Here is a 17,579-nt window from a genome sequence, read left to right as displayed (position 1 = left end):
CGCAGGAATGGCCTCCACTTGCATGGGAGGGGGGGGGAAGAGACCCTTTCCCCCCCTCAGCTACAAGCGGGAGAAACTATTGCTTCTTTTCCTGCTGCTTGGGAGGCTGTTCCGTGAGTTGCACAGTTCACACGGACAGCAGCCTGCAGTTCGAGTTGTAAGTTAGTGAGTAAAAGACCATCTCTCACAGGGCGGGGTGGGGGTGGGGGGGAGACAGATGTAAGCAAGACAGATCATACTTCTGCAGCTGTTTGCTCTGAATTTTCCATAGTTGTGGAAGGGAACAAAGAGAAGAACAGCTGGCTTCCAGGTGCAGTTTAATCCACTGATTCTTACCTTTGGATTCCTTACAAAGATTGGAAGCAGGGGATCAAACGGACGGGCCCAGCTCAGTTGCAGAGCAGCTCCTTTGCACGTGGGAGGCCCTAGGGTTCGAACCCAGCATCTCCCGTAAAAAGTTCTCAGGTGGCAAGTGATAGGAAAGACCTTTCCTTCTTTGAGATCATGGAGAACTGCTGTTAATCAGGGCAGACAATACTGAGCAACTAGGCTGCTAGGCACCCTCGTATAGTTATGTGGTTGGGGTGGGGGGGTGGCATAGCTCATAGCCAAGCACATGCTTTGAGCACAGCAAGCGGATCCAGGTTTGATCCACAGCAGGGCTTTTTTTCAGCTGGAACACAGTGGAACGGAGTTCCGGCACCTCTTAAAAATGGTCACATGGTCGGTGGCCCCACCCCCGACCTCCAGACAGAGGGGAGTTTAGATTGCTCTCCGTGCCGCCGGAGCGGCGCAGAGGGCAATCTAAACTCTCCTCTGTCTGGAGATCAGGGGGCGGGGCCACCAGCCATGTGACCATTTTCACCAAGGGCAATTTAAACTTTTAAAAACTCCCTCCTTGTTCCAGCTGACCCAAACTGACGTCATTGTGCGGTCCCGGGAGTGTGTGCACACTTTGCACATGAGCATGTTGTACCAGGGGCACCACCTCCTGCCAGAAGTTGCCCCATGTGCTGACAACCCACTGAGTTCCACCACCTCTTTTCCCAGAAAAAAAGCCCTGATCCCCAGCATCTTCACTTAAACCACCTCATGCTGCAGATGTTGGTACAAGACTTTTTCTGCCCCAGATCATGGAGAGCTCTGGCCAGCCAGAGTAACCAACACTGAGCTAGATGAATCAATGGCCTGAGTCCGTACAAGGCTGTTAAGGGAAGGGTCTTCTTCTCTAGGGGGCCTTCTACTGGGTAATTTGGTGCTGCTCTGGGGAATCTTTGCCACCTGGGTTTTTTTTTTAACTATTAGTTGTATTTGTGGGACTCCTTAATTGTATTGATGCTTTTAGTTTTAATATATAATATTTATTGATGTTTTAAATTGTTCTTAACATTGTAAACCGCTTTGTTCGAGGGAGAGGTGGTATAAAAATCTATTGATTGAGCAATCAAATAAATAAATAAAGCTAGCTTCCTACTGAGTCATTCCAGTGGTCTGTCAACGTCAGTGTTCTCTACTCTGACTGGCAGAGGCTCTCTGGGGTCTCAGGAAGAGGTTTTTCAACTTACTACCGAATCCTTTTAAATGGAGATACTTGGGAGAGGAAACCAGTTCAGAACAGACAACAGGAAATACTTCTTTACCCAAAGTGAAATTCACTACCAGTGGACGTGGTGATGGCCATGAGCGCAGATGACTTTTAAAAGGGGGGTTAAGACAGATTCGTGAAGGAGAGGTCCATCAGCAGCTACTAGCCAAGGTGAGTAAAGGGACCCTCCATATTCAGAGGCAGTTAACCTGTGAATTCCAGCACTAGGAGGCAGCAGGAGGGCTTGGCCTGTATGCTCTGTTCACTTGGCCCTTCAGGGCAAGTTGCTGGCCACTGAAACAGAACACTGGAGTATATGGACCGCTGGGTCTGATCAGCAGACTCTTCTCATGTTCTTATGAATCTCAAAACTTTTTGCATACAGAACAGATGCTCTGCCACTGAGAGTGTAAATACACGTTGCTAAGTACCTGGGGACGCTCAAGTGCAGGATTTTATGTGTGGTCCTCAATTCACACGCAAGCTGTTCATGCCGCTGTCATGGGACCTCCCTTTGGGTGATTGAATCTGTGAGTCCGGAGGGCAGAGTGCCAACTCAGCTCTGTGTTCCCTGTGAGAACAAGTACTGTAGGCTCCTTTGACTTGCCAATTTGCATTTCTTTAAGGTGTGAGAAAGTGTCAAGATCTGCATTGCAATGAATGGAGGGGGGAGGTAGGGGAAACTGGGATGCTTTCAGCAGCTGAGGAGGAACTGATATCGACTGCGTGAATGTATTCACACAGAGCGAACTGAAGCATGACTGTGCGAGTGAGTGCATGGGAAGCTGGAGGGGAGACACGTGAAATGACGTTCGCTTGAGTATCCCTAGGTACTTGGTAATGTGTATATCCACTCTGAGCCACAGCCCTTCCCTCCTCCACAGTAATGGGGACCAGAGCATTCTGGGTCTTGCAGCCTCCTCTCCACTAAGTGAGGCCCATGTGGTCCCACCCCACTACATTCAGGGAAGTAGCTGAGAGGGACTTAGAGGTCCTACAGGGTCTTCCTTTGCCGATTTTAAGAAAGGCTCATGTTGTTGCTGGCTGCTTCTTTTCCTGTTATAGTTAGCATTTTGAATCGTTGTAAAGTTCAGAATCTTTGCAAACACAGATTTCTGGTCTGAATGCATTATAATGCCTTTTACAAATATGCCGCCTTTGGATAACCTGGTTTGAATAGAAGGCAGATTAAACATTTTTTAAAAGTTGTGCTCATCTACGAAAATACTGCTTTGCTTCCTGCTTGCCCCAACCTGTTTTGTCTTGCAGTACCTTTTTTCTAGCCACTTGTCAGATTAGATCAGGAAACCTTGATTCCACCCATAGATCTTAAGATCTCCACAACAGTTGGCAAGGAACATCTCCAAGCAATTTCTCTGGACATGGTCTTTGGCTTACCTGGACAAGAATGCATGATGCTGCGTGATGGTATCACAGTCGTAACTGGAACAGTCGCTTTGTTTCCGCAGCAACGGCTGCCTGGGCTCCTCATCCTCCATCAATCCCAAGATGTCAATGTTGCTCTTGCTGAGACGTTTGAGGTCTCCTAGATTTGAGTCTTCAGCATTGATGGGGTTATCCTTTATAATAGCAATTTTAGAAAAAGAAACAACATCAAAAGAAAGATTTGAATTTTTTTCAATGAGACAAGATGCAGAAGAGTATAATTCTGGTTACTGAAATACTGTATAAAGGGAATAGGGTTCTAGTAAAATGGAATTGTCCAGGAGGCAGCTTTTATAAAAGGAAAGAGGGTTGTAACTTATTGTGGTATTTATTGTATGTATTATCTTATTTTTAGTTAACTGTTTTCTAATGTTTGTAACCGGCTTTTGCTTTGTTTATGGTATGTTGCATCTTGTACTCTTTTTATTGCATTGCTTCCCAGTTCTGTAATCCAGTCTTATTGCATTATTTATGGTATATGTTATGGTGTTTTTATTGCATTGTTTTAAAATTTTGTACTCCTCCAGCCTCAGTGAGAAAGACGGACTACAAATCAAGTAAATAAATGAATAACTTAACAGCTCTTCCTTCATTATTGGCCTAACAATTGCAATCACCAAAAGGAAGCTATCAATATCCAGAATAAATCTACAACAAAAAAAAGCAGAAAAGGAAAAGTACATGGGAAACTATGGGTAAAAAAGGAAGGGAAAGTAGGATTCAGGAAGTACCTCTGCACTATAAAGGTATGTTGGTTGTCATACCAGTTTAACTGTTACGGTGCTCCAACAAAGAATCCTGGGAATTGTAGTTTTTAGGTGCTGAGCTCCAACCACCACCCCCATGTGTCCAGTTCCCTGGGTTCTGGCCAAGGGGGTGGTGAAAAGAGTGGAATAGATAAGTAAATGCCTGCTATGCCAGATTACGTTTGTAATATAAGATACACCCGTCTTGGGATCAGTCAGTGCTTTATTGGGTTTTCACACTGCATTTAGACCAAGCATCAAAGGCTCCTTATCCTTCTTAGGACATTCCTCCTAAGTTTGGCTACAAGTGGCCTGTTTCGTCTGCCTTGGACAACACTGGGGATTGAGAATTATATTCAGTACAAAGCAGAGCTCCATAAACTGCTAGGATGAGAAATTCCTTGGCTTATCACCAGTTTGCTCATCAAACACCAGTCAGAAGTGGGTGATAATGTGAACATTCTATAAATACTCTCCTCCCCCGCCTCTCCCATTTTCAAAATGCAGCCCTAGGATCTGATTTGGGGCCTTTTCAACACTGCCATAATGGAGTTGTTTTAACAGGGTGATTCTAAGCAGAGTCACACCCTTCTAAGCCCTGCTTACTTCAGCCAGCTGAGAAGGGCATAATTCTGCTTAGGTCTGCGCTACAAGTCTGGTACCAATGAGGGAAAAAACGCGAGTGTGAAAATCACTTTAATAAAATGGTACACTTGCCAAAAGCAGGCCTAGCAGACACGAAGGCACGTAACTGTCTAATTGTCAGTTCTCGCCTGGATCTTATTAACCTTCGGTAACACCTTTCTCCACTTTCAGAGGCAGACTCCATTAGTTCCCGAATGAGTCTTGCAAATATTAGTTTTGTATTAGTGCAGAGCTCAGAAACAAATCACAGCTATGGCCCCATTTTTAAACTGGCTGTAATCCTGTGCCTATTTACTTGAGGTTGACTTCTGAGCGATCACGCGTGAAGATCGGGTTGCAAGAGAACATTTGGAACAAAACAAGAGATGAGGTAGAAACTGCTAGTTAACAGCAGCCAGTCCCCGCTGTTCCAAGTATTTTGGATTCTGGGGGGCTGGATCCTGCGTCCTCCAACTGCCTAGTTTCCTAGCCACCCTGATGCTGATGCAAAGAAATTTGACAGGTGCGGCTGGCTCCAGGCCAAGAAAAGATCACAGGGCTTTCAAGCTCTGTTTCATTCTATCCCCCCCCACCTCCAAGACTGAACAAGAAAAGTGCCAGAGACAGCCACCAGACAACTGGTGCAATCTGTCCTTTTTTAAAAAGCAAAACAAAACAAAACCAATTAGGCAAAGCATCACAGGCAGTCCGCAGCATAAATGAAGGGCTGAAGAGCCTCGGCTAATTATCTCCTTGCAATAAAAGGCAGGCGGTGATGAAGATTTGCTGCACAACTTTTTACTGCTTAGCAAGTTGAGGTCTCCCAAGAATGAGGCTGCCCCTCTACCACTTTCAAACCTGCTGCCCTGAGGCTTACCTGGACACTGCTGGAGCTGCCCCTCCTGCTGCTTGCTTGGCTTTCGTCCGCCAGCCCTGTGCTGTAACAGATGGCATCGAAGCCCAATATTCCTCCCACACAGTCTCCAATGAGGCACACCTGGAGGAAGAAGAACAAGAACAGCTGGGTCAAGCACATTGCTTGGCAGCCAAGTGACGGACACCTCTTTGGACTCCCTGTCTGGCGCACGAAAAGAACAGGAAGAAAGGTGCATTTCTTTAATGCACAAAAACATGGGTGGATTGGGAAGACACGCAAACAAGCACATCCATATGGTAACAATCACGGTGATGGGAGCTTTCCTCCTACTGAGGACTAGGAAGTCTTCCAGGGTGCCACAACACCACCAAACAAGCTTGGATTCACAAATGGGTAAAGTCCATCAACATACCCAAGCAATTTTGTATATTAGCACAACAGACCTGGTCCCCTCCTTTGTCATCTGCTTGAATCTGAAGCTTCTGGCATGAACTGTCAGGGGCTCAAACTAGATCACAGAGCTCTCTCCCGGCTCTTCCTTGTCCGGCTCCTTACCCATAGCAACCTTTTCCCAGGGCTCAGATTCCGGACCTCCCAGGTCCATAATACACACACGCCACACACAAACATTAAATCTTCATTCTATGACAAAGCAATATGATATCTCTTATGAAATTAAGGGGGGGGACTAGACAGCATGACTGTGAAATGCTTATTAAATGCCAACACTGTGCTCAACACTTATTTTCCACCATAACTTGCTTAATTTGTTATTGGGATTTCCTGAATGTGAAGCTGCTGGGTGCAACAGTGGGGGAAAGGACCAAAACACACACAAACACACACACTCACGCACTGAGATGGTTTTTCTCGAGGCTTTCTCCTTGACAGGGAGTCAGAATAGGGTTAGAAAAACCCTTTGGACATTTTGAGCCATCTTCATTACTTAGCGCTGCTGCTGTTTGATTTTATTCTCGTTCTCTACCTGCATAGCAACCTCTTTCATAGAAATAATTTCAAATGCATTTTGTTGAGGTTTTGAGTTAGGGAGTTTCAGAATGGATCAAGGTCCTTACTGGCCATATCCATAACCAGATTCATATCTCCCATCCAAGACCTCTTGGGGTTTAGGGTTTATTACTGGAGCTGGGAGACTGGAAGCTGAACTGCAGCAAGCAACATGGTGTTACTCTCTGGACCAGGCAAGGGCAAATGTCCACGCTCCCTGGATTTGTGCCATAAATGGCCCATCCGCAGCCTTCATGCAGTAAAGGGTTGATATAGTACACCTTAATTTCTTTCTAAGCCTAAATAGGAATTTGTGGCCCAAGCAAATGCAGCCCTTGTAGCTTACTAACATGGTGCAAAAGGTTCCTGCAGCCTTCAACAGATGCTTTAATTTCCCACTAGCAATATCCAGTTGTGTTGCTTATAATTAACATGAAAAAAAACATGCCAGTTCAACAAAACAGAAAGGAAGCAATTAGGTACAGCTATGAAGATGCTCTGATTGGAAACAGAGAAGTCCACCTTTGTCGACACACAGGAGCACTCAAAACCCTCGCATTCGTCCTGCCCATCAAACAGAGGGATGGACCGTACCTGCCCATTAAAGCCAGTCCCATCAGGAGATCTGAGAAATTCGTTGTAAACCTGGTTGGCTCTGCTGATCACCATGGCAACCGCATCCTGGTACTGCGGGGAGGAGATGGCCAGCAGTGGCAAGGCGGCTAGAGGGATGTGGTCTTCACTGCTGCTTAGAGATGTCTCATCATAACTGTAGGGATTTAGGCTGAAAGGGAAGAAAGTGGCAACAGTGCAAATGGCCTGGTGTTGACAGGTGTATACTACAAATAAGGGGGAGCAGTGCAGAGGGGAAAAGTCAGACTAAGCCCAGTTTTTGTATCTTGCAAAATGCTGGCCCACACTGCAATCACATGTTGCCAAAATGGAGGACCCCCCCTCCCATTTCAGACCATATCCGTGCTCAAGCATTGACGCACTTGGTTATTCGGAAGGAAAACAACCTCTTAAAACTTATTTCTGCCTCTTGACTGACTTGCGTTATCCATAAAGCAAGCCTCTGAAGTCAAAGTGAATGCTAAGAGCTAAGAGTTAAGGTCCGTCACAAAAGAGATGCTTTGAAATTTCAGAGAGAGTTTGAGATTTCTTTGGCTCACCTTTCTGGGGTTCCTCTGAAGAGGGGAGGCACTTATTCTGCCAAATGGGACAAAATAAGCATATCTCCAGGGTGTGTACATACATGTTTGTGCATTTGTACATCTCCTCTTCAGGCAACAACAATGCACACGTCATTCATCTCTCCTTCTCGGACCTTCCTTAGAACATCCTAAGTGTCTCTAACCCAGTCTGCGCTCTCAAGATTTCCAAAAGACAAAGGCCTCACAATTCCAACCAGCTGTGATTGTCTAAAAGGTTTCTGCCCCTACCTTTGGAAAGTTTTCTCAAATGTCCAACCTGAGTCACTCTGAAGAATGGAGTCTTGCCCTGCCAGGCACATCTCTGTGTGCCTGAAGGCAGCCCACAAGCACCCTCCGCCCCCAGATTCCTCTTTGCCAAGCAAAGGAAGCCCCCACCTGCATTCACCCCTCTAAGTTTGAACCCAAAGGATAGCCCCCACTTTACAAAGAATGCTCTTAACAGCTTCCTACTCCCGGTTTTCAGTCATTGTTCGGACAATCTCAAAGGTGGAAGAGGGAGTCTCTCAGAACAGATATTCAAAGACACATCCCCAAATGTCAAAACAGACCCTCTCTTTGGAGAAACTGGCTTGGCTTGAGAGGTCATAGAGGAATGTTTTCTTGCATGGCTGAAGAAAGGAGCTCTGATTCTCGAAAGCTTACATCCTGAAAATCTTGTTAGTCTCTAAGGTACCGCTAAAATCCTGCTGTCCTTGCATTTACTCTTCCAGAAAAAGCAGAGACTAAGAAAGAAACTTGCTTTGGAGGGCAGATTCAGACGATTCCACCTCTCGTCTCACCATGTCTCAGCCTTGGCAGCTGTTGTATGTTTCCAGACTTTGCCTGATGGAGTCGAACGCATGACAGCCTTGATGGCAAACACTCCCCCCGCCGCACCAGCTGGACTTGACTATCTAAACCACAAAACTTAGCTCCAGAGCCTGCTGAAATAAACTACTTCCACCAATGTACAGCCACCGTAAGAAGTCAACATGCTGGAGAAATCCAAGTCCACTCATAGCAGGAAAAGTTCCTGCAGAATTAAGGGTGGGTAGTGATGGTGCACCACCTCAGAGAAGTATCGCTGAATGCTGAGAGGAGGGGGAGATGGAGGACAAGCAGAAGTGGGGAAAGGAGGCAAAAGGAGACAGTGAAATCTATACTTCCTCTTCTCCTCTCCATGCCTGTGCCCATCTTGGCTAGAAAGGGACACTACTGGACAGTAATAATAACATTCGATTTATATACTGCCCTTCAGGGCAACTTAATGCTCACTCAGAGCCGTTTACAAAGTATGTTATTATTATCTTCACGACAATCACCCTGTGAGGTGGGCGGAGCTGAGAGAGCTCCGAGAAGCTGTGACTGACCCAAGATCTGCTGGCTTCAAGTGGAGGAGTGGCAAATCAAATCTGGCTCTCCAGATTAGAGTCCTGCCGCTCTTAACCACTACACCAAACTGGTTCTCAGTACAGCTCACTGGGTAACCTTGGGCCAGTCACACAAGCTCTCAGTCTAACCTACATCACAGGGTTTGTTATGAGGAAAAAATGGAAAAGAGGAGAATGACATAAGCCACTTGGGGGTCCCATTGGGGAGAAAGGTGGCATTTAAATGAATGAATATAAAAATAAATATGAAGGAAGGGGAAACAAGGCTGCTCCCGAAAGCAGAATCAGTTCTCTCCCAAAGCAAGCAGCGTATACTTTGAGTGCCCTCGTCAGCGATCTGCAAAATTCTGCATCTTTTGCTAGTTCCTGCCAAATAGCTGCTCTCCAGCTCTGCATCTGGTAACCTTGGGGTGCGAGTCAATGACAGATCATTTGCTTTGCATGCAGCAGGTCCCTGGTTCAATCCCTGACATCTTCGGTTGAAAGGGTTAAACGGTAAGCGATGTGAAAGGATAAGGTAGCAGGTAATATGACAGATCTCAGCCTGAACCCCTGGAGAGGGGCTACTGGTCAGACTAGGCACACTGACCTTGATAAACCAAAGGTCTGATTTAGTATAAGGCAGCTTCCTGTGTCATTGTGTAGCTGGCTGCCACCAGCCATCAGTCTTCACTTAAGAAAGCATCTTGTAGCCATCACTTTCCATTAAAATGAAATATTGGTAACTACTAGCTACCTGGAGGCAGATACAGATTACTCTCTCTTTTTCCTTGCCATCACACAATTGCATCACAGCTTTCCCCCTGGAATAGCAGCGTTGTGCCCACTGCACCATCAGAATAGCCAGCAGCCACAAGGTGGCAGTAAGATGCTGCCAGGAGCCAACAGAAAGGGTCTTGGCCCACAGGCTGTGCTAAAACCCACCCTGGGCTCTCCGTTATTTGGCTGCTGATCTCGGTAGCAGTCAGGTAAATGGTTCAGTCCTTGTGGGGGGTAGGCAGTGCTGAATTTGTCTTGAAGGGGAGGAAAAACCGTCCTGTGTTTTGCCTGTGTCGGCGCTTGTCCAAACAACATTTTGCACCCGAGGAAGCAAAACAGCTTTTATGTCCTGGAGCTCAGCTGTTTTCCTGCAGGCTCTATCATTTTCCCAACTGAATGACTTTGCCGCTTCATAAAGGCCATCAAAATACAAAACACAGAAAGAATCTCTGGGTAATAGTTATGGAACCTGGGAAAACATTTTAAACACACACACACACACACCCCTCAACAGGGAAAATGAAAAAGACCATGATTCATGTACACTATGCAAGCATAGAAGGCAATGAAGCAAGCATTCAGGCACAGAACTTCCAAGACAGAAACTGGGATCCCAGAGAATCAAGGAGTTTCGGCATGCTTAAGAGGCCAGCAGGTCCCATGACCAACCTGAGCAATCCAGACTCCATGGGCGCAAAGCAGAGGGCAGGTGCAATGCAGAAAGACAGGGCCGTTGGCTTGAACAATTAAGCCAGGCTACTTTGATCAGGGAGAGCAGTCCATTGGGCATTAGCCAGGCCCTATGTACAAGCAATAATAATAATAATAATAACAACATTAGATTTATATACCGCCCTTCAGGATGACTTGACACCCACTCAGAGTGGTTTACAAAGTATGTCATTATTATCCCCACAACAAAACACCCTGTGAGGTGGGTGGAGCTGAGAGAGCTCCAGAGAGCCGTGACTAGCCCAAGGTCACCCAGCCGGCTTCAAGTGGAGGAGTGGGGAATCAAATCCAGTTCTCCAGATTAGAGTCCCACGCTCTTAACCACTACACCAAACTGGGTCTCGATCCACCTCACTGTAGCCCCTCAAAAAGCACCCTCTGCTGTGAGCATCATCTGGTGCTAGCTGCGGCAGCCAGTGTTATTTGCATTCTTTGTCACTGTCTCAGAACACAGCAGCTCAGCCAATGGCAGCCAGAAAAAAATTCAACCCTTTGTGACATCAGGGCAATTAATCCAATCACATTCAGAGGCCCAGTTAGCCTACAAATTTTGATCACTGACTACAAAGTGGCATGGAGAGATGGAGCAGAGACCTAATAGTAACAGATGCAGTTCAGTCTATCACGTCCAACTGTGGCTTGTAGCTAAAGGCAAAATGTGGCCAGGGTCCTGATCAAGGGGCTCTCCCACTGGGATAAGACTACAAGCCACACAACATCAAAACATCCACAGCCTTGCCACGGGCTCAGCTATGCCGTGTAAGGCTGTGAATGAGTCAGACGCACATGGAACAAGGTAGAATGTGGCAAAATGGCAAATACCAAACATACTCCTACCCAGGATCTCCCACTGCCAAACTCCATCCCACCCCCCAAGAGGGCTCTTAGAGCGGAACTACAAGTGACAAAAGGCACAGGTTGGACACTTGTCAGCTTCCCTCAAGTTTTGATGGGAAATGTAGGCAGCTTGGAGGAATGTTGGACAAGCAACAGTTGAAAAGTCCATTGGACAGCAGTCAGAGAGCCAAGATGCAAGACCAGGATGCCTACATTTCCCATCAAAACTTGAGGGAAGCTGACAAGTGTCCAACCTGTGCCTTTTGTCACTTGTAGTTCCGCTCTTACTTAACCACTATGCCCTAAGGAGACTCAAATCTCAATCCAGCCACAGGACCGCAACCGGCTGGCACCAGCAGTGCAGACATGACTTCAGACATCATGCCAGCCCCCCCATCGTTCTTCCTCCTGCTGGCACTTCACCATATATAGTATTGATAAGCTAAGGGTGAAGCTGGTTGCCCTCTAATTGGGGGTTGACTTTGTACAGTTCAGTGAGGTGACAATCAGTGGTGACAGCAGGAGCGGGAAGGAGGAGAGAGGATGAGACCCGCAGGCCTCATCTAGAAGCTCTCACATTGCTGTCAAGTTCCAGAGCCATAAGCCTTTCCGGAAGCCACTTCCCTCAGCAGTGCACAAGAAATAAGATGGTATCTTGAGAAGCAGCTGAGAGCTTGACATTTCTCTTCCCATTTTATTGCATTAGGGCTGCTCTCGACATACTGCCTCAGCCGTGAGCGGGACAGAAACGATCATCATTTCACTCACGAAACCCATTGTTAGATGTTCAAGGAACAGCCTGTCAGGGCCAGCCTGGGCCAACGGTGGCAGCACCCAAACCACAACCCAGAGGAGGTGTTCTCCCTGAGAGCAGAGGCTGGAACCAGAGCCTGAAGTGTAGCAGGCAGAAGAAGGTCTGTTGACCAACCAAGGGGAAAAGGCCAAGCTCTGTGTATTGGTACCAGGCCAAGCCAATCCAGACATTTCACACTGCCAATCAATCACAGGAGCTGAAATTGCGCATAAATTATGCCTAGTGCCAAAGAAGGCTCTGAGCATTCACACAGTCCGTGTGCCAAAAGATCCCTCTTGAAACACTAGACTCCCTGACATGGACACCCATTTCTCACCAATAACGTCATATGAAGGGCTGAAATCCTTGAAGGGGCTAAGGGGACCCTTTCCAGCTTCCTGGAAGGATAGTTTTAGGCAGGTAGCCATGTTGGTCTGCAGTAGAACAGCAGAATTTGAGTCCAGTGGCACCTTAGCGATTAACAAGATTTTCAGTGTATAAGCTTTTGAGAGTCAGAGCTCCTTTCTTCAGACACAAGGTTTGGGAGGAATAACTGACCCTCTCTGAAGAGGAAAGCATGCTCCTTCCCTCACGGCTGCCCATGAATGTTATCAAGCCTTCGGCCTGCTCCAACTTTCCTGAGATCCTTGGCGTTTCTCTCTTAGAAAGCAGAGCAGGAGACTTGTCAGAGGGTATGCTTCATAGACATCAACAAAGAAGACCACCTTTCCTGTTCTTGATGCCGGTGCCAAGGAGCATGGACTGTCCGTGTCTGCTTCACTGCTGAGGCAGGACTGTTAGTGCAAGAAGCAATATCCACAGCAGGACTGCCAAAGGAGCTGAGGAGCTACTCGGCCAGGTAACTATGTCTTAGGGAGATCTGACAAAGAACTATTTCTGGAAGGATGTTGCGGTGGCAGAGAGTCCAGGAAGCTAACAAGAGCTTTATATGAACATGTACTGTCAGAAGGTTGCCCTGTTTAGCACTGCGATTTCTCCTCCAATAGACAGAGGCTCTCAGGCAGAGAAAAATCTTTCCCAACACTTATTACATAAGGCTATTTTTTAAAAAACAGGAGATGTGGTCACAGATTGAACCTGGGACCTTCTACATGCAAATGCGAATTTATTATATGTGGTCATAGGCCTTCACAATCTAAAACCATTCATTAAAAACAGAACAAAAAAATACAAGAATACAGATATAGTTAAATAGATATAAATAAAATTACTACAAAATGCATTTTACCTAAAATGTAAACGTTAAACAACATTAAAACTGAACGGTTTCTAATCTATGTCATGTGTTGTTTACTCTCCTGGTTACCACATTTGCCCCTATTTTCCTAGCAGCCAGGGCACAGAGGGCCATCCTATTCGAAATAAAACAGTCTGTATCTGAAAGAATAAAATTTAATTTATCAAAGTCAGACAGAAGATGAAGACCAGATAAAATATTCGCAAGAAATTTTCCCCTTGGTTCCTGGTATAAGGGACAATTTAAAACACAGTGTGGTAAGTCCTCAGTTGAGGTTCCACAGATACATATCCGCTGATCGATGGGTTTTTTTTTAATCGCCCAAGTAGCATCTCAGTTGGCATAGACTGGAAGTGTAATGACGTAAATGCTACCCTAAGCTTACAGACTGTGATATCAGTCAGATAACATGCTCTAATGTGGTCACATGCAAAGCGGGTTCTCCACCACTGACCCACAGCTCCTTCATTATAGTAGCAAAGTACAAGTGTGCAATTTCTTTTAGTTTTTATATATATTTATTGAGAACGTTTTCATCCCACCTATTTTCTTTGCCGCTTTCCCCATTTTGTTCATTTCCTCTCTGGCTTGTTCCAAGAAATAAATGTGTGCAAAATGACGCACTGGTTTTATTTTAGTTGGGGGAGGAGGGAGACCACATTATTGCACCGAGAAACTGTAAGAAAAGTGTCAACTACTCATGGGTTCATGTAGTAAAAGGGATGACATCACAACCATATGTAGCTAATCAGATTCAAGTTTGTGATGTCATCATTATAACTGAGGGCAAATGTTGACCAAAGGAGCAAGAGACCTCAAAGGAAAGCATTTTCACAAGCCCTCACTGACATGTTTGCCAGGACAGCCCCAAATTTTCCTGACATAGAGTGGTTCCAATTAAAAGTCCTTTCCCAAGCTTGACAGCGTTTGTTTCTGCCCCTGAAAGAACACAGGCCGATGTTCTCTCGGCCATTCGGTCAAACTGACCCAGGACATGTTACTGTTTGGATGACGAATCTCTGAACACAGAGAACGTCAAGGAACAAGCCGGCAAAATCCAACTATCTCCCTGGCAGTTTGGAGAAATTAATATTGGTGCAGAGATGTGACACAACACAGCAATTAGAGCAGGAGGTATATTTAGACACAAGAGTCCGCTAACTGCCAATTATATCGATGAGATTGATTGCTGGGGAGGGGAGGAGAAGAGGAAGAGTTTTTAATTTTATTTCTGAATGTAAAGCATATGGAACAACTACTGAAAGGGTGCTCTAAGATTTTAAATTATAGCTACCATTACTCTACATAAATGCTGGGATGCCTTCTGGCTTAAGCATCTCAAGGGAAGGGATGCAGAACTGGAAGAGAAAGGTAAAAATAAATCCCAGGAAGTGGGGAAAGAGAGTCAGTCAGGTGACCAGTTCCCCACCTCCTTCCCCAGTCTTCCTCCACCAGCATAGAATGAAATCTTGCTGACGACAGAATTGCAGCTTCTAACAAGGTGCAAAAATCCATCTTGTGCAGTATAAAATAGCCAAGGCAATTTCCACAGTGTGTGGCATCCTTCATCCCCAGTGAAACATAAACGGGCGAAAGCATTTTGCCTGCGTCCTCTTGATTCCAGGGGTGCCTGATTTACTCTGGCTCTCACAGACATCCAACATCACAGCAAGTGATGAATCCCTATGGGTCAAATCCTACAGGTTGGATCTACCCAGCATGCACTCAAACTTGCCCAATTCTCCTCCTTACTACAGCTCCCAATCCCATATGGCTTTTGTCTGTGCAGGTTGTATGGCCCCTAGCGTGAATAAAGGGGACCATGCCTTGCTTTTTTCACCAGATAAAAAGGTGGCTGGATCCAACCCTATGACTCCTTTCCACATAGCTGGATCCTGTAACTCCTCCCCACCCCCAAGCTTTCCTCCAAAGACATGCCTTAACAAAGACTTTTCTCTATTAGAAAAAAGTAATTCTCTACTGGAGGAAGTGTTTTTCTGTTGAAGGTATACTTAGTCCTACAATCCATCTTAGCTGAAGGGAGTCATAGGATCCAACTGTGTTTCCGCTGTGAACCAGATGTCTTTTCCGTAGAGTGCACTTCATGTATCTGACAAAGTAGCCTTGGCCAACTGTACCTCTTGAAGTTTTCCCCACTCTTTTCCCCATATGCAGTGACTGCCCCCATAACATCAACTCAAATCCAGGGGAAACGGGGGTCTTTTGTTAACTCCTCCCACCCCTGTTTCTGCATTGCTCACTCAGAACCTTCCCCTCTTCCCGACCATGCCCAGCCAAGGACGTCAAGTTAAGCCGCATGCTCGAGCTTTCCAGACAGCAGTAAATATTAGACTAAACCAATCCCTCCTGTGCAATAGGCTGACTATTCCTATTCTCAAAAGCGGCATTTCATTTTCACAGAGACTCGTTCTTCAGTTGAAATGCCATAGTGACAGTTTTTGTACTTCCATAAATCTGGGCTCAGAAAGTTTCCTTCAGGAGCCTCAGAAAGCCAGAGCATTAAAAAAAAGCCATCTGACTTGGCTCCAGCCGTCTGTTAAAATGTCGCTCTTGTTAAGTCATCTTTTACGCACATAAGTCACTGCTTCAGATTGTTGCTATTATTTAAATTTACTAATGCCAGCACATGTAGGCCTGTGAGTGCTCTACAATCCTCCTCTGCTTTCCTCCACCACCACCAGCTCCTGAACAACTGAGGGTTATTTCCATTTCCCATCTATGAAACTGAGGCAGAGAGCAGCTTGCCCAGGGCAAAACAGTCCATCTGTCCCCTGAGCCCTTAAGAAAGCCAGCATGGCATAGCGATTAGAGTGTCAAACTAGAGTCTGAGAGACGCAGGTCTGAATCCCCACTCTGCCAATAGAAGCTTGGTTGGTGATCTCGGGCCACTCACAACCTCTCAGCCTAACCTACTTCACAGGGTTGTTGTGAGGATAAAATGGAGAGGACGATGTAAGCCACTCTGGGTCCCGACTGGGGAGAAAGGAAGGTTATAAATGAAATAAATAAATAATACAACAGGCTAAACATTTCCACCCGGAGTCTTCATGCCACCTTTTCCCTCAGATAGTTCTGCTCCTCAGTCGAGTCTAATCCACTGAGCAAAGCAGGCAAAAGCAAGCAAGCACGGGACTCACTTGGCCACGAGAGAGAAGGCCTCTGAGCAGACAGCTGGGCAGGGGACAAGCCGGATTAAGATGTGGCCAAGCGCAGCGGGGAAATGGGCTCGCGTCACCTTCTCAAACACCGCCGTGAAAGTGTTGACGTCTCCCGTCTTACTACTCGGCTCCCCTCCTCCCGTATCCAAGATGTTGCCCCCATGGAGGACAAGAAACAGGACGTGAGTTTTGCAGCTCCTTTGCTGGCCTCCTTCCTAGAGAGAGAAAGAGAACTGACTGGCGTATTTAAAAGAGCCGTGCATCCTGGGACTGATTTGGGGGGAAATGGTGGGCTGTGTGTGAGGGATTTTGTGTGAGTTCATAGAGTTGTCAGTCTCCAGGTGGTGGCAGTACAGAGAGAACCACGAGGAACAGTAATGTAACAGAATATCGTGAAAACCTAACGAAATAAAGTATTCATACAACAATTACTTCATCAACTAATTACAATTAGTCAAAGAACAATCATTTAGCAATATTCAGCCTTCCTTAGGAGCATTATTTGACGTCTGGTTTGTCAATGGCTGAATAGGATCTTTTAGGGCTGTTTTCACACGGCCATGCACCCGGAAGATTGCGCAAAACTCACGGCATAAAAATGTCTTCCTAGCGTGATTTCCTGGCACAATCCCCTTTAATGGCCCTTTTTCTGACGTCATCAGGCCATTAAAGGGGATTGTGCCGGGAGATCATGCTAGGAAGACACTTCATGCTGTGAATTTGCACAATCTCCCAGGGAGCGTGTGAAAACGGCCTAGGAATGGTGACACTGACGTCGGCTCTCTTGACCATCTTTGACAAAACAGAAATGGGACCCTCAGTGAACCGGTCTGCCTGTTAGATGGTTTCTCCTTCATCCTACACAACCAGACCTTTATCTGATATTGATGGACTTTATGCACTTTAAATTGTTCATAAAAGGAAGATTGAATGGTGCTAAATGATTGTACATCAACTGTACTGTATGCACCAGCACTTTATGTATAGGTCTATAGGGTGGGATGATTGCATGGTCTATGTTATTGATGGTGAATTGTGTATTGGTATAATAAGAATGAGTCAATGACTTTGTAATTGTTGTATGAATACTTTATTTCGTTAGGTTTTCATGATATTCTGTTACGTTTAAGTCTCCAGGTGGTGGCTGGAGA

General features: G+C 46.0%; 1 protein-coding gene across 1 annotated transcript in view; it reads right to left on the bottom strand.

The window, feature by feature from the left end:
* Positions 1-17,579, bottom strand: part of PITPNM3 (PITPNM family member 3) — a 118,228-nt gene that overhangs the window by 17,965 nt on the left and 82,684 nt on the right. The window contains exons 6-9 of the mRNA XM_055001601.1: positions 16,408-16,643; positions 6,881-7,070; positions 5,279-5,398; positions 2,984-3,165 (exon numbers count right to left, since the gene is read on the bottom strand). Of these exons, the coding sequence (XP_054857576.1) occupies positions 2,984-3,165; positions 5,279-5,398; positions 6,881-7,070; positions 16,408-16,643 (728 nt within the window). The remainder of the gene's footprint in view (positions 1-2,983; positions 3,166-5,278; positions 5,399-6,880; positions 7,071-16,407; positions 16,644-17,579) is intronic.

Source organism: Eublepharis macularius, chromosome 17 (assembly GCF_028583425.1).
Source record: "Eublepharis macularius isolate TG4126 chromosome 17, MPM_Emac_v1.0, whole genome shotgun sequence".
In the NCBI taxonomy this organism is placed as follows: Eukaryota; Metazoa; Chordata; class Lepidosauria; order Squamata; family Eublepharidae; genus Eublepharis; species Eublepharis macularius.
This window is presented reverse-complemented; position numbering and strand designations above follow the sequence as displayed.